The sequence below is a fragment of the Ambystoma mexicanum genome, chromosome 4p, assembly GCF_040938575.1.
Source record: "Ambystoma mexicanum isolate Mex_15411 chromosome 4p, UKY_AmexF1_1, whole genome shotgun sequence".
Classification (NCBI taxonomy): Eukaryota; Metazoa; Chordata; class Amphibia; order Caudata; family Ambystomatidae; genus Ambystoma; species Ambystoma mexicanum.
This window is the reverse complement of record NC_090927.1, coordinates 580,971,187-580,988,755: the sequence shown is the minus strand read 5'-3', so window position 1 is coordinate 580,988,755 and position 17,569 is coordinate 580,971,187. Positions and strand designations below refer to the sequence as shown.

Sequence of the window (17,569 nt, the reverse complement as noted above, 5' to 3'; positions counted from 1 at the left end):
GTCGTCGCCAAGGAGGTCAAGGCGGCAAAGCCTCGTCGAAACAGGATTGAACCGACCGTGGGGTCGGGCCCCCACCGATGCACCCCGGTGGGAGGCCGGCTGGCGAGCTTCGTCAGCGTGTGGGAGCCCATCTCCACTGACCGTTGGGTGCTGGACGCCTTAGCCCAGGGCCACGCGCTCGAGTTTCAAAGAAGGAGCCCGCGCGTCCCCCCCGTGGCCAGAAAAGAGCTTCACATCCCTCAGCTTCTCCGGGAGGTAAAGGCGCTGCTCAGGAAGGGCGCCATCGAACTCGTCCCAAAGAGGCTTCGGGGCTCCGGAGTTTACGCGAGATACTTCCTCGTGAAGAAGAAGACGGGAGGATGGCCCCCCATCCTAGACCTGCGACGTCTGAACAAATTCATCAAAGCGCAGAAGTTCCGGATGGTCACCCTCCAGCACGTCCTGGGTCAGCTGGAGAAAGGAGACTTCCTGTCGTCGTTGGATTTGGAGGATGCCTACTTCCATATTCCCATCCTAAAGGGGCACCGAAAATTCCTCAGGTTTGTGGTCCAAGGGCGTCACTACCAGTTCAAAGCCCTCCCCTTCGGACTACGGTCGGCATCCAGGGTATTCACCAAGTGCCTTGCACCGGTGGCGGCGCAGCTGCGCCGCGAGGGGATCCACGTCTACCCCTACCTGGACGACTGGCTCATCCGGGCCAAGACGAGGGAGCTCGCCGTGGAGCACACGGCAAGGACCGTCCAACTTCTCACGGACCAGGGATTCTCCGTGAACTACGCCAAGTCCCACCTGGTACCCGCGCAAAACGCACTGTTTCTGGGAGCGAAGCTCGACACAGTCTCCCTTCTGGCCTCCTCGTCGGAGGAAAGGACCAGGCCCATCCTGGGCAAGGTACAGCGGATGTTGGCTTCCGACGCGGCCAAGGTGAGGTCCATCAAGTCCCTCCTCGGAATGATGTCTTCTTGCATCTACCTCATTCCCATGTGCAGGCTCCGGATGCGCCCGTTGCAGGAGTTCCTGGACGCGCGCTGGATCCAAACGACGGGTGGCTTCGAGGAGAGGATCACACTCGACGAGAGTTTCCGTCGCGCGGTCCGGTGGTGGGGCACCCGCACGCATTTGACGGCGGGCATGGACTTCCAGACCCCAGACCACCAGGAGACAGTGACCACGGATGCCTCCCTGGAAGGGTGGGGAGCGCACACCGAAAATCTACACGCGAGAAGCCTTTGGCTCCCGACGGAGAAGTCCCTCCATATCAACGTCCTGGAGCTCCGTGCAGTGTTCTGGGCCCTCAGGTCCTTCCTTCCGTCCCTCAAGGGCAAGGTGGTGAGGATCTTCACCGACAACACCACCACAATGTTTTACATCAGGAAACAGGGCGTCGCCCAAAGGATGTTTCTGGTGCCGTTTCATCTGGCAGGGATAAAAAACACCATCGCCGACTCACTCAGCAGGGAGCTGCGCTCGTGCCACGAGTGGGAACTACGGCAGGATCTAGTGGATCGCCTCTTCGACGGTGGGGCACACCCCAGATCGACCTGTTCGCGACGGCGACAAACTCCAAGTGCCGGAGGTTCGCCAGCAGGTTTCCCTAGGCGAGGAGCATGGGCGATGCTTTCTCGTTCCCCTCGGAGGGCCTGTTCCTCTACGCGTTCCCTCCTTTGCCACTGCTAATCCGGCTCGTCAACCAGCTCAAGAGGTCACGGTGCAGGATGATCCTCGTCGCACCTGCGTGGCCGAGGCAGATATGGTTCCCGGACCTTCTGGACTTGTCAACGTCCCCGCCAATCAAGCTGCCGGTGGACGCGGATCTACTCTCCAGGGAAGGAGGCGCCATCCTCCACCACGACCCGAAATCGCTGAACTTGCAGGCCTGGCAGCTGCAGCGCTAGAGTTTGGAGGATACGACATACCGGCCGACTGCAGAGAGGTTCTTGCAAAGGCCAGGGCGTCCTCGACTCTTAAATGCTACGGACACAAATGGAAGAGGTTCTCTGTCTGGTGCCACGCACAGAAGATTAACCCTCTACGGATTACGGCTCCCCAGGTACTTCCGTACCTGCTGACGCTGGCCAAAGCTGGACTGGCACACGCGTCCATCAAGATTCATCTTGCTGCGATCTCCCGATACACCAGAACCACGGGGCGGACGTCCTTGTGGTCTCATCGTCTGGTGAAAGAGTTCATGAAGGGACTGCTCAGATCGTTCCCGCCGGTGAAGGCTCCGGCCCCGGCGTGGGAGCTCAACGTGGTGCTGACCAAGCTCATGGGACCTCCGTTCGAGCCTCTGCACTCGGCCCCCTTGAAGTTTGTCATGGAAAACAGCGTTTCTTGTGGCCATCACCTCCACACGACGGGTGGGAGAGATCCAGGCCCTTTCCTGCAAGGCTCCGTACTTGACTTTTCACGACACGAGGGTAGTGCTCAGGACGCACCCCTCCTTCATGCCCAAGGTACCGTCGGACTTCCATCTCAACGAACCCTTGGTGTTGCCTGTGTTCTTCCCGTCGCCTTCGTCGCCGGCTGAGAGGACTTTGCACTCGCTGGATGTGGCTAGATCGCTGAAGTTCTACGTGGACCGCACAAAGTGTTTTCGGAAGACGTCACAACTCTTTGTGAACTTTGGACCTGTCAATCGGGGGAAGGCTCTCTCGAAGGCTTCCATTTCCAGATGGCTCTCCGGCTGTATCATGTACTGTCATCGGTTGGCAAACCGACCACTGCCTGGCCGTCCGAGAGCCCATTCCACCAGAGCGATCGCAGCTACCACGGCGTTCCTTTCTGGTGTGCCCCTGCTGGACATATGTAGGGCTGCTACGTGGAGGTCGACGCACACCTTCACGAAATTCTACTGCGTCGATCGGGATTCCAGGGAGGAGTCCAGGGTCGGCCAAGCAGTGCTGCGCAACCTGTTCGCCTGAGGTGAGCCTGGTGAGGAGGTAAGATGCTTAATGTTGAGTTTGATGTAATGCTTAATGTTGAGCCTTTGCCACCTCCCGTGGTTGTGCATGTGTGTACTGCTATGTATTCTTTAGTCATGAGCATGTGAATCCATGCCAGACCCCATGCTGGAGAAGGAACAAGTTACTTACCTGTAACTGTTGTTCTCCAGCATGGGTCTGGCATGGATTCACATGCGAACCCTCCCGCCTACCCCTCTGCGGCTCTTCACTTGGTCATACTGCCACTTCACGTTCTTCCAAATCTGAAGATGGCTGCCAGAGGCGGTGCTTAGGTAGAGGGCAGTCATTGGCTGTGGTCAGTATGACGCAGAGACCAGTGATTGGTTACTACTACGAAAGACAGATCAGAAACGAAACTGATACTGGTTTTTTCTTTACCGAGGATTCTCAGCCTGACGACGGGGAATATTCATGAGCATGTGAATCCATGCCAGACCCATGCTGGAGAACAACAGTTACAGGTAAGTAACTTGTTCCTTTTCCTTCGCAATCTGCCAGATAGTGCAGAGTTGGTAGAAGCATTTTGGACTATTGCATTGTCTTGGCGTTCCAGTGTGAGTCATTAGTCTGTCTATTAGTATTCCTAGGTTCTCCATCACTTTAGATGGCTTAGGGCAGTTACTCATTTGCAGAGGCCTTGGTAGAGGTTTTTCAGGTGCAGTGTTGGGTGAAACAATCACTTTTTCCGTTTTGTCTGAGTTGAATTTTAATAATTGTAAGTCATCAGTGAGCTTATTTGCTTCAGGCAGTTGCTATGCTGGAGTTTCCACTGTCACTATTTTTATATATGATTTGTGTATCATCAACATAGTTGTAAAATGTGAGACTGTAGGATTTTATGATGTTCATTAAAGGTAATCTAGATGTTGAAAAGTATGGGAGAGAGACTTGATCCCTGAACTCTACAGGTAGTGGGCCCTGGGTTTGAAGCAAAAGGCGGGAGCCAGGTGTATTCTGTCATGTCTGTTGGTAAGGATCTCAACCCTTGTAGATTTGTTATGCAGTTCAGTTCCAGTCTTCAATTAGTGTACTGTGATTAAGTGTCAAAGGTCGTTGAGATATCGAGTACGAGTGCTAAGGCGGTGTTGTCCGCTGCAAGTTTGAGGACGTTTCAAATGGAAAGCAGCTTCTGTGCCTCTCATAGGTCTGGAACCAACTTGTGAGTAATCTAGTAGGTGATTAGACTCTACATGCTTCAGGATTTGTTGGGTAAATTATGTTTGAGAGAGGACAGATGTCCCAACAGCCAGGGATGAGAAAAGACACGCATTGGTGGCATAAAAACAAATTGGCAATCAAGATAAAGTGGGGGAAGAATGAGGAAATTCAAGGGAGTATCAAAGCCTGTGAATATTATTAAGTTGGATGTCAGTTGGAAGTTGCCGGGTTTGGGGTGAAGTCGGCTATGATGAGGTAGGCCTGGATATGGAGGAATCATAAAGGAGATGGGTACAAGCAAATATTACTAGATTTAAGGTTTTGGATCATGAGTGAGAAGTGTGAGTGATCAAAGGGAATGCTTGCATTGTTGTCGTTTGGGTGCTCTCACTGGAGCAATCATCTAGCGGCTTAATATGGTGCCTCTAATTGCTTCATTACAAGCAATCTTGAAATTGCATGAGAAGTCTTCAATGGGAGCAGATGTTGACCTCCGTAGCGCAATACTATAAGCAGTAAATCTGCCGCCAGAATAGGACTGCATACAGATACAGAAGTAAAAATTCAGAGCCACAACTTGCCCTGCAGTAAAACCAACGTAGCAGACCCACCGTGCTGGCGATGCCAAATCCAGCAAATAAGATCAAAAAGCAGCTCAAATAGCAAAGTAAGAAGACAGACAACACCAGTGACCTCGCACATTAACACAGAAAACCACCCAACCATGAAATTGGGAGAAATTGTCAATGTGACACCAAAGGGCATGATGGACCCAAAATACATATGTATTTTGGAGATGGCAAAAAATCCTAAATATGCCGTATTTAACAATAAATTCTGTGTATGAATAGTACAAATGAAAATTAAAATAAATTGATGCCAACCCGCTTCTTTCCGGAGAGATGACATTTACTGCAAAGCCACTGCTACTACTAGATATGGCGTAAACTTTCTATCTAGTTGTGGGCCGGTGCCTCTGAACACTGGGTCAAGCGAAACCACCCTACAATAAGTAGATCTCAGTGCATTTACAGTCTACACAGTTCTCCTGTATCTGAGACCCCACATTAATCATTGTGTTTGTTGCATTTCAAAGCCAAAACACAAGAGTAACGGGGGATACCAGGAATATCTGAATACTGTGACCTGGCCTGGATAGAGCATAGAAAAGATTAACATTGAAGATCAGAGTACTGTTGTGTTTATGTGGTGAGTCCCAGTGCAATACACCTGTCTACATAATCATCATAGCTTCACAATGCAAGAAACATCTATGATAAAACATGTCTTTCAAAAAACCAAATCCTGAGATGAAACAAATTGAATTCAGCCCAGTAGACACTCAATCACAATTCAATATTTTTTATTAACATGTATAGAACAAATCCTTGTAAAAAACTGATCTCATAATTATAAAAACATACATCAATGTAAGTATCAATAAATTCGTTAATCCATCAAATTCTTAATTGGACAGATAAAATACATCATTCCCTTCTAAAACCACAAAAAACCACACTTCAACCATACTACATTCATACTCAAACAATTAATCAAATCACTCAATTATAACAAATATTTCATCAATAAAAACAAACCTACTAAAACACAACTATACAATTTCTAGTCCGTTATTAATATGAACCGTGAGTTGAACAGAGCTAAGCCAGTCTCTTGTTTATATAGTCTAATCTGACTCCAGCTGATTTCAATTAAAAATGTTTACAAATAACAGTACACTCCCCAACCCAACATGTTTCTTTCTGTACAAATCTTGGATAACAGAAATTCTTCAAGGGCACTATGGTCCAGCAAGGTAGAGTGGAATGTAGATGGAAAAAGAGAACGTGTATACTACACCAGCAGGGCTCACAATCGATCTTCTGTAACTTTGTCGATTAATGCCACTGGTGTATACCAACCACGGTGGCACACAATCACCGGAGAGCAAAAAGTGCCCGACACTTAATTAAGTAGAGGAGCCCAATCTCGTAGACTCTGTATATGTGTCACAACAACTTCTAGCCCACCTTAATCACAAAGGTCTGTCACTATAAGGCATATGTACATGTAACGACTGCATCCTAGCAGGTATCTCCCCGTGAGACATCAACAGAAACGTCATCTGTGTCAGTCGTAACCGTAATGTTTAACATTACTTAGTGACTCCCGAGCGTGCAACGTTGGTAGCCGTAAAAGTCAAATCAGCCGGCATTTTATTTTGTAAAGGATTTAGTTCCTGGTTATGTTATTTTTATTGGCCTTGTTTGTTCAATTGAGTGAGATGACTAGTTTGCTTTGCTTTGTTACTTTTCGCTGTGAGAACGTTTTCTTAAAGCTTGTCTACACCCGAGCACATGCTGGCGGGTTTTGTGCTTTCTTCTATTTCTTTTCCAAGATCTGATATTTACCTTAACTTATTTAGATGGCTTTAAGTGCTGCATCTCCATTCTACAGAGGGTACATATCTGATATTGACTGTCGTTGGGGAGTTATCTCTGCTTCTGTGGATGACCGAACACGAGAGGAAAGAGGGCTTGAGGTGAGATTTTTAGACCATTGTATGGCCTGCGCCTTACTGGTAACATTTATCACGGTTCAATAGTCTGCTGCACAATTGTTCCTACTTGAGATGCTGGCCACCACCTTGAAGATGTGGATTGTAAAAAAGTGCTTACTCTTTATAATTTTTTTTTTTTTTATGTAGCCACTGAAAACTAACCAGTATAAAATCAGCAAATCGCGATATGATTCAATAGACAGTTACTTGTCCAAATGTGGAGAAACCTACAACGATATTGAATTAACTATAGACCGAGAAATTTACAAGCAGCTAATACATGATGGTAAGTATTCCTCATACAAGTTTGTTCCCGATTGTACGTGATCCTTTAATTCCTATTTGCTCACTGCGCCCGGGTTTCTTACACCTGCCTCTTCTGCTGATATTATAGGACTTCCGCTAAAATTAAAAATGTCTCCATGCAGCAGGGTGTTCTTGGTTTCTCATAAAGGAGCATCTTTTTGTAAATGTTGGCACCATGTCCTACAATGGCTTTGCTGCATGTAGACCAAGTTTTACCCAGTTCTGTAGATGTTCTTGGCAACACGTTCTGCCTGTAAGAAAGTGCCACTATTTTCAATATTTAGCTTCCTGCAATTATTGCAGCAATAGTGTTGCCTAAACATTTGTGTGAAATGTATTGACACACTTTACAATACTATGAGCTTGTTTCACTTGTAATAATACAGAATTGCTTACTTTTCTTTACTAAATTGGAATTTTAGCAAACCATAGTAAACCATGGTTCAGCAGAGAACCATAACCACTATTCGCATCCTCCCTGGGTGCATCCACCAATCGGCAACCCGAGCAGTGGAGTTACGCACCGCCATCTTCCCTCTCTCCCCTCTCCGACAGCCCAACACCAACCCGTTGGCCAGCAAGCCCCCACTCACATGATGTGGTGCCTCCACACCTCACCTTCCACCCATGGCTGCTATGGAAATGGAAGAGGGTCTCAATTTCCATGGGGGGCATGTTAGGTGAGGGATGCCTTTTTGTGAATCAACGGGACTCACGCTTACCACAACCTGTGGATTCACACTAATATATTGCTGCTTTCACCCCAAAGGCTAGCCTTGGTGCTAATAGCAATAAGCATGCAATCCTGGGACTTGGTGCCAGGACCAAGCATCAAGGCACTCTTTGCTCAGCCTATAACATTGAGCCCCCATGCTGTTTCCACCCGAACGGGTGCTCGTTAGATTAGCACCCTGAAGGTGGGGTGCCGGCCGATTGGGAAGTTCAGACCTCGGACTGTATTCACTGGTATAAGCCCATATTCTGAGCAGCCTCTGTTATGTTATGTTAGCTGATGCTCCAGTTCCCTGAGTCCCACCATCTCCTTAGCACCCACTTAACTGACATGCCGGTGCTAGGGGTGCTTTAGAGACACTTTATTTTTCAAAATTGAAAATAAAACATATCTTGGGCAGTGGGTCCTGAAGCTGCTGCAATTCCTTGATGACTCCCTGGTCATCACCAAAGAAAACAGACTTTCCAAGTGCAGTGGCTTAATGGACCCGCCGCATAAGGTCGGTTTCCTGCATGCAGGTGCTAATGGCAATATGACCCTTAGGGGTGGGCTGCCCGGGCCAGTAATGGCATGGCCGCCCGAGTTAAAATACCCGCTCTTAACTGGGTGGTCGGCTGTTACCGGTAGGGTCAGCACGGCCCCTCTGGTCATAACACATTACAAAGCTTTGTTTCTTTATCAACAGTCTGACTCATTGCTAATGTCTCCCTATGCCAACATTCCACCAGGCCAGTGCTCACTAGAAGGCTCATAGTACCTCCTGCACCTGTTATCTTTTGTCTGACCTTGTTTTAATCTTTATTATCTTCCTTCTGCACGCTCTGCTTCATCCCAGGTCCATAACTTTGGTGTTGGCTGACTGTGATGCCTCACTAATGATTCATCTGATCTATCTTTATTGCTTGCTTATATTGTTTACACTCTCCAGGAAGTACACCACTAGCATAAAACTCAAAATTGTGAATATTTCTCTGATTTTTGGTACATTCTGTAATTAAATGCAGGTGCTATTGGTTCATAATCGTGTTTGTGAAGCTTGTATTTGGTATCGCAATGCAATTTTCTTGCACTTGTATATTTTGGGGTAGACCGAGTGCTGTTTGTATGCCTGCAAAATGTAGCTGGTCTCCTTTAGTCACACTGGTGTATTTGTTTTACTATTGTAGGTATTGACCACCTTCTAGCACAACATATTGCACATCTGTTTATTCGAGACCCGCTTACATTATTTGAAGAGAAAATATATCTTGATGATGAAAAAGAGTCTGACCATTTTGAGGTAGGGCAATTTCTAGATTTTGCTTACATGTGCAATTTAAATGATTTTTATGTGCCTGATAAATGCCAATGAGATACAATTCTGCTCATGCATTGTCTGAAATTCACCATAGTGTATATACATAAAAGGGACCCTTGTGTTGGAGAAGGTATGCCAGAGGTCTGCAGATTGCTATGAGCTCACCCGTTCAGCTCCCAAGGGACCAACAACCCTTTCCCCAGAACATATGGAGGACTCCGCCAAGGGCAAGTTAGAACTGTCGTTTATTACAAAAACCGACAGGGGTAATACAGGACAATCGCAGATCTCCAGAATCTCCAATTCCAGAAGATGTCTCCCAGTTCTGCTGCAAAATTATATCTGCACCTGGCCCAATAACCAATCACTAAAGTTTATTGGGTGCACTGAGTGGTAGACCCTATAGATGGTCAGTATACATTTTACTCTGCTGGTTCTCCCATGTCGGGTGGCTGGCCTGTGTTAGGCAGAATCACAAGCAGTACCCTTTGGGAACACTACACACAATTGAGACTACAAGTGCAAGTACAATTTCACCTTTGGTACACGCCTGTACTACACAGTAATGTGGTAGCAGTGGCTGAGCAGCCAGACTTATTTCAAGAGCAACGTGAGCAGTACAAGAGGTTACATAAAGGACTAGCAATCCCAGTGGTTCAAACAAACACTTACTCAAGGTTTCTTGGTAAAATAATATACATTTATTTACAGTCAGTTGGAAAACATTCCACTAGCAAGAGCAGCTCAATATCACAATCTAATATACTACAATACACAACCAATTCGTTTCTGAACAAGTTCAGCTCTCCAGTTTCTTTAAAAAGGGATAAAAGACAAGGTTAAAAGAATCAAAGCACAAATACTTTCAGAGACAGGGCAAATAGTTTCAGTTCACTACAACCAGCAATTCAATCCAATAGGCCTAGGCCAAAGTCAATGGTTCAGAGTCCTGGATATGATAGCACAGTTCTCGTAGTAAACAATTAAGACTTTCCACAGTTTTTAGAAGTAGTTGGTCAGATGAAAAGCTATGTCAGTTTAGGGAAGGACAAGCCTTCAAAGTTGGGAAAGTTTCACAAACATTCACCGCGGCAGAAAGGATTTCCTGCCCGCGTTTGCACGGTACCTTTTAAGTGAAGAAGCGCTTTAGCTGAGTCAGTTGTTCCTGGCAGTTCCTGCAGATCTAGCTGTTCCTGTGCTTCAGTCGTGGGGACAAGGCCGTCGGGAGGTTCCTAAACTGCCCATGGAAGAGGCCACAAGCTTGGCAAAACATCGGTTTTAGGTCTGAGTGTAAAGACTGGAGGGGGGTATCTGTACTTCTGCTCTTTATATGGTAGAGGAGAGGCACAGAGGACCCGAGCCAAGATTCTCTATTGTTTGGTAGCAATGGACGAGCAATTGGGGCCTAGTTTCTCAGAATGTGATGCAGGTTGGTTCTTAAGTACAGTGTAGTCCCCAAACCCTCACAAAGGAATGTCCACACACTGTATTAGTTAAAACAGTCTTTATATAATTAAGGTTCAAGGTTGTATACACAATCGCAATAACTCACTTTGTGCTCAGTAAATTTACAATGGCAAATATATACAGTTCTAAGGTACCACAATTATTAGATTTCATTAAAGTGCCTCAACTGTACTCTGGTCAAATGTCAAACAAATCACTTAATAAAGGTAACCAGCAACAGACATCGGAGGAAAGCAGTTGGTTAGAACAATTGGCAGAATACTGGCCCCGTTACCTAGACACAATTCTGGGTGGAGATCCCCCCCCACCCTGGCAAGCTGTAAAGTAAAGATATATCCTAAGCCCAGTCCATATATTGTTCTATAAGTCTTATTTCCTTCTATAATGTTTCTACCACCCCAATGTACTTGGAATAGCAGAGTTTGGCGATGAGTCGACGACGTATCATTCTTGAGCGGCTCCTTTAAAGCAGGAGCCACGGATCGTCGAGATCCCTCGAAGAAAGTGAACTCGGTGTCGAGGCGGCAGCTTCTGTCCCAGCGGTGCTCGTCGATGACGATTCAAAGATGTCCTGCAAGGAAGAGGCGTGCGGGGCACCTCGATGTCGATAGTTCAGGACTGCAAAGAGTTTGTGAAGAACTGTGGCCCAGCAAGGTTGTCGAGTCGTCCGGTTTGTCTACGGTCGTTGGGTGGCGGGAAACCCACCAGCGGATGCTCTGCGGAACGTCGACGGCCTGGCCTTCTCTGGCAGGATAAGGCGGGCAGCAGTGAGGACGAGCGTGTCCGTGAATCAAGTCTTGGGCAAAGGAGTGTTGGGGCTTCTATCGTCGGCGGCACAGCATCAAGCGGTCCCCTCATCTGTGCAACGCGGCTTCGATGGGCCTCCAGCGTTACAGCAAACTTGCAAACCCTGGTCGACGGCAGTGGACGGATTGTCCGGTGCTTCTCTTCGTTCTCCTCGGCGGTCCCATTCTCTTTCAAGGGTCTGACTTCCAGGGCGTTTCGGTGAAGGTTAGCAGGGCTCGATGGTCCCTCAGAGCACGAGAAGAGGGCGCCTAACCAGGTCCTCTCTTGGATCAGTCTCAACGGCTTTCGGATTTCGGCGAAGGGAGACAGCAGTCAACCTTCTACTTCAGACTCTGCTTCGAGATTAAGCGTCAGTTTCAACTTCAGCTTCTGAACGAATTCTAGCAGTGAGAGGCCCCCGAATATACTAGTTGATCTCTCATTCATTCTGCTGGGTCACACTCGGGCAACCAATCACTCAGAATGGCATTCGGCAGTCAGTCAGCCAATTGGGCATACAGTGCATTCAGGCCATTCTCCTCCCACTCGCAACACGGAATGTGTATTGGGATAAGTACCCAGCCATTCAACACTACACACTGCATTCATACCAGTTTCGGGCAGGGCCGTCTCAGTCATTGAGTCAAACACCAGATACCCGACATCCACAACAAGAAGTGCGTATTGGTCACACTCCATTCACCCAGGTCCCACCCACAGGGTGTACCCACAACATACAGTCACTGGGAAGGCTCCAGCCAGTCTAGCCTGGACTTCACAACAACACCATATATGGAACTTCCAACCAACAGTCAGTCAGGGGGAAGGGACAGAGTCCGGGCTTCCCAGGACTTTGGGAAAACAAGGTAACAGGCAATAGAAAGGAGGCCACAGGGGCCATCTTGTTTCCTATCAGGAATCAACTGATTCCAAAGGCAAGGCCTGGGTATCCCAAAATGGCAGACACTCGGAGCACCTGTCAAATTCAGCCTGGAGCTGCCACCAGCCCATGCCCTGCTCTTTGGGCCACACACAGTGCCGGTGTTCGAGGTGTTGCCTGGTGAGGCGCCTGGGAAGTCTCCTCCGGCACGGTTGTCATTGCCATTGCCGGTGGGTTTGGGCCGTCCATGGTCTCATCCTGAAGAAGGCGAGCTACCTGATTCGGACCCTGAGTGTGTTCCGCGGGACACCCTATCTAGTGCATCGGCGCATACGAGAGATGATGCGTGGGGGCAGCGGAGGTGGAGCAGCCCCATAGTCCGGCTCAACCATCGCCTCCGGATTATATTGCGGCGTTCCACACCATGATGTCGAAAGCATGTCTGGAGTTTGGGCTGGCGCCTGAAGAGGAACATAAGGACTGCTTCCTCTTCGACCATATGGGCAAACAGAAGAAGGCGGGCTTCCCAGTGCCGATTCTCGACCACTTGTGGCAGGATGGCGTGCGCACGATGCACCACCCGTTTTCAGAACCGGCTGTAAAGGGTCGCCTTGAAAAGAAATTCAAGGCTCAGGAGTCTACCCCTAGATGCCTGGTGTTGCAGCCCATGCCCGGTCGTGTCGGCGGCTGCCAGCCGTAAGGCCAGGAGCCAACATAAATGTGTTACGCTTCCAGACAGTGAGGCCAGGAAGCAGGACACTTTTGGAAAGAAGGTCTTGACGGTAGGGGCTACGACTGTGAAGGCTGCACATTCCTTCGTGATCATGGCCAGATATGATCGTAAAATGTGGCATCTGCTGGCCCCGATTCTTGAACATCTGCCGGAGCAACACCGAAAGGAAGCTATGCTGTTGGTGCGTGAGGGGGAGGAGGCCGCCAACCACAGCATAAATATTGCTGTGGACCTGGCGGAGTCGGGTTTTAAACAGATTAACAAACGAGTAGTGCTCCAGTGGCAGGCCTGGTTGAAGTGCACTGACTTCACCCGGAGGTCCAATATAAGGTCATCGACATGCCCTGTGAGGGCGAACACTTGTTCAGTGAGAAAATTGATGAGGCCGTGAAAGGGATGAAAGAGGATACGGAAACCGCTAAATCCTTGGGTTCCTTGCAAAGTGGGCGCTCTTTTCGCGTTTTCTGTGGAGCCTCGGGGAATGCCGGTTTTCTTCCACCAGAGATCGAGTTTACGGGCGCTCCAGCTACTCATCTTAAGGGTATCAGTGATCTGTCCAGTCGACGCAGAAAGGCCGGGACTTCCAGGCTTGGCGAAAGAAGAGTTTGCAGTCCTCTGTGGCTAAGGGGCGGCAAACTAAAACTGAACAATAACTGCCATATGGACAATCTGCTGGGGGGCAGGGTCGCCATCCACGTCGATGAGTGGCAAAGGATACATCAGATCGCTGGGTCCGTGGAGTTTCGGCGTCCTCTGGTCCCTATTCCGCCGGTGCAGATACTGCAGCCGCATCTTCCAATCCTGAGGCAGGAGGTGGTTATCATGCTAGAATAAGGGTGATGGAACCAGTTCCGGTTGCGGAACGGGGCCAAGGGGTTTACTCCCGGTATTTCGTTGTGAAAAACCCAACAGCAAGTGGAGGCCTATTCTAGATCTTCAGGCGTTGAACAAGAATCTGCAACGCCTGAAGTTCACCCTTCAAGATGTCATCCGTTCAGTGCAGCCGGGCGAGTTCCTTGCATCGTTTGATCTGCATCCCTATGCGGAGGAAGCACTGCAACTTCCAGCGCTTTGTGGTTGGAGAGGAACACTCAGTTTCGGGTCCTCCCGTTTGGCCTGAAGTCGTCCCCCAGGACGTTCACAAAGTGTCTGGTGCCGGTGGCGGCCTTCCTCCGGAGGGAAGGTCATCATGTGTACCCCTACATGGACGATTGGTTGGTGAGCGGTTCGTCGCATGGAAAGGCACTGGAGTCTCTCGTGGCGACCATGCAGCTTTTGCAATGGCTGGAATTCGCTGTCAACTTCGACAAATCATATTTGACGCCGTCCAGAGAGTTGGTGTTTCTCGGGGGGCAGTTTCTTACCCGGCAAAATCTGGTGAAGCCTTCCAGTGAGCGTGTGAACTGTTGCGGGCCAAGGGAAAGGAGTGGAAAGAGGGCGCAGTGGTCTCGGTCCGAGGTTACATGTCGCTGTTGGGGGCCATGGCATAGTGTATCCCTCTTCTGCTCAATTGCTGCCTGTTCATGAGACCGGTGCAGGAGTTCCTTGCGGACAGATGGTCGCAGAGTCGAGGTTTGTGGTCAGACAAGTTGGTGGTCGGCGAAAGCCTGGTGGACGCCCTTTGCTGGTGGACGTGCACGACCAATCTTGTAAGGGGGATGCTCTTGCTGGAGCCGTAGTTCCAGTTTACGATTGTGGCGGACGCCTCCCAGGTAGGGTGGGGCGCACACCTCGACAACTCACAGGTGCAGGCCTGTGGTCGCGGGTGGAGACTGTTACACATCAATGTGCTCGAGTTGAGGGCGGTGCACAAGGCCCTAAAGTCTTTTCTTCTGTGGATCTGTGGTGAGGGTGTTAACGGACAATACCACCATGATGTTCTATTTAATGAAACAGGGGGGGGCACACATTCCACAGTCCTGTCGAAGGAGGCCCAGGACTTTTGGCATTGGGCTCTCGTTCAAGGGATAAGCATTGTCGCTTTCCATCTGCCCGGAGTTCTGAATGTTGAAGCAGACGCGCTCAGCAGGGACGCCAGTCAGCTGCACGAGTGGAGGCTGAAGGAGCAGCAGGTGTCCAGGATCTTCCGGCTATGGGGGCATCCTCTTTTGGATCTTTTTGCTACGAGGGAAAACAAGCAGTGTCTGGAGTTCGCCAGCAGAGGGGCTCATCCCGAGTCATTGGGGGAATGTGTTTTCGTTCCCGTGGACGGGTCTCTTCGCGTATGCGTTTCTCTGTTCCCGCTCATTCGGAGGACCATCCCCTGGATTCGGAAGTACCAGTGCCGAGTGATTATGGTGACCCTGTTCTGGCCCAGGCAGATGTGGTTCTCAGATCGCCTTCATCTGGCGATGGAAGAGCCGATTCGGTTGGGAGCGGATCCGGATCTCCTGTCTCGGGACGACGGCAGGGTGTGGCATCATGATCCAGCCTCGCGGCGTGGCTCCTGACCTCTCTTTGGTTCGGTCATTTAGGAATATCCAGAGAGTGTCGACGAGTTTTGGAGGCAGCAAGGGCGCCTTCCACGAATGTCTCGTATGGTCATAAATGGATGATATTCTGTGAAAGGTGTAATGGTTATCCTGGGGTTGAACCTTTGAACATTTCTCCGGCGCAGGTTCTCCCGTACCTGTTACACTTGGTAGAAGGGGGCCTGGCATTGTCATCCATTAAGGTTCATTTGGCAGCGATTTCTAGGTTCACCTCTATTTAGTAATGAACATTTTCTGAAGGGGTTGTTTCGGACATTTCCTCCGGTGAAGAAGTTTAAACCGGTGTGGAGCCTTAATGTGGTCCTTTCGGCTTTGATGAAACCTAATTTTGAACTCATGTCGACGGCTCCCTTGAAGTTTTTCTCATGGAAGGTGGCTTTTCTAGTGGCGATTACCTCAGCCAGGCGAGTGTCTTAATTGCAAGCACTGGTCATTGACCCACCTTACCTGAAATTTATGAAGGACAAGGTTCTCCTTGCCACTAACCCGCACTTTATCCCAAAAGTGCCATTAGCATTTCACAAACATGACTCTATTGCTTTACCCTCGTTTTTTGCTAATGCATCCACGCCAGCGGAAAGGGCCCTGCATTCTGGACGTTAAGAGGGCCCTGAAGTTTTATCTGAATCGCACACAGGACTTCAGGAAGGCAGCGGTTTGTGGCATATGGGCCATCCAACAAAGGGCAGGCCATCGCCAAGCAAGGAGTTGCCTGCTGGGTTTCCTCTGCAATTTCGTTTTGTCAGACTAAAGCTGGCAAGCCTTTGAGGGGTGCTCCGAAGGCTCATTCTACGTGGTCCACGGCGTCGTCAGCAGGGTTCCGGTTTGGGATACCGCTGGTGGACGTTTGCCAGGCAGCCTCCTGGGCGGTGCTGCATACTTTCACTAGGCATTGCTGTCTGGGGCAGCAACATGTGGAAGATGTACAGGTGGGGCGTGCAGTCCTCCAACGCCTGTTTCAATAAGGTAGGCCCGCAGCTTTGGTTTTTTTTCTATGTGCTATATCACTTGGGTTTGTTGTCTCATGTATGTGATTGAGTACTGTTTGTTGGTTTTCCTGTGACACACCGCCACACATTGGTTTTACTGCTATGTAATCTATTCACAGCATGTGGATCCATGAAAGATCCAATGCTGGAGAAGGGAGTAGTTTTCTACCTGTAACTCCATTTCTCCAGCATTGGTTTCTATCATGGATTCACATGCGCCTGCCAGCTACCCCTGCGGGCAAACCTGTTTTCGGGTTCCCTCTACTTTGGAGGTTAAAATCTGAAGGGAAGCCGTGGGGGTGGGGCTATTTATACCTGGCGTCCTATTGGTGGGGGCCTAAAGCAAAAAGTGTCAAAGATTTCCATAGGAAAAGGTTAAGTTAAAGTAACTGAGGTTTCCCAGCCTGACGACGAAATATTCACAGCATGTGAATCCATGAAAGATACCAACGGAGAAATGGAGTTACAGGTAGGAAACTACTCCCTTCTGTTTTTCTGCAGCTGGTGTGAGAAACCTGAAGGTGTATCACCCGCTTGTCCCCGGAAATCTGTCACCCATGTGGTCAGGACACTGCCATCGCTACTGGATCCAGTTCCTGGGGGTGGACCACTGGGTATCGTCGAGTCAATGTCCCTTGAAGGCGTTGGTTCGACTGTCGACGTCATCATCAATAGAAGTAGCTCACGCAGCGGTTGTTGGCTTCAGTTCCATTTTTCCTAGCTAACGCTTCGAGAGAATTACGGCCCGCTTCGGTTCTTCTGTGAACTTCGATAGTTATTTTCATTTTGAAAATGTCTTCCCCCTTCTGTTCTATCAACGCCTAAGATGGGCTTCAAGAAGTTCCAAGATTGTGGATCGAAGACCCCACCGCATAGGTCTATGGTGTCTTGGTACCAGTCACCGTACCGCAGACTCTGGAGATTGCTCTGCTTCATGGCATCCTGCATCTTTCTGGTGCCAGAGGCCTGCCCGAGAATGAGATCCCTTCAATGGGCTCTCGGAACACAATGGTGTCCGTTCTCTGGAAAGATGTCAGACCTACTTCAGGTTCCAAGCAGGGTCGCTCAGGATCTTCTGTGCTGGCCCTGTGAGGAAAACATTCTGAAGGGAGAACCTTTTTGGCAACCATGGCCGGAGATAACAGTAGTGACGGACACCTCTCACTGGGTGGGGATCTCACACCAACAAGCTGACAGTCAGC

The 17,569-nt window shown here is 49.2% G+C and overlaps 1 protein-coding gene across 1 annotated transcript in view; it reads left to right on the top strand.

The window, feature by feature from the left end:
* Positions 1-17,569, top strand: part of GCLC (glutamate-cysteine ligase catalytic subunit) — a 281,892-nt gene that overhangs the window by 167,024 nt on the left and 97,299 nt on the right. The window contains exons 8-10 of the mRNA XM_069606130.1: positions 6,550-6,666; positions 6,832-6,970; positions 8,890-9,002. Of these exons, the coding sequence (XP_069462231.1) occupies positions 6,550-6,666; positions 6,832-6,970; positions 8,890-9,002 (369 nt within the window). The remainder of the gene's footprint in view (positions 1-6,549; positions 6,667-6,831; positions 6,971-8,889; positions 9,003-17,569) is intronic.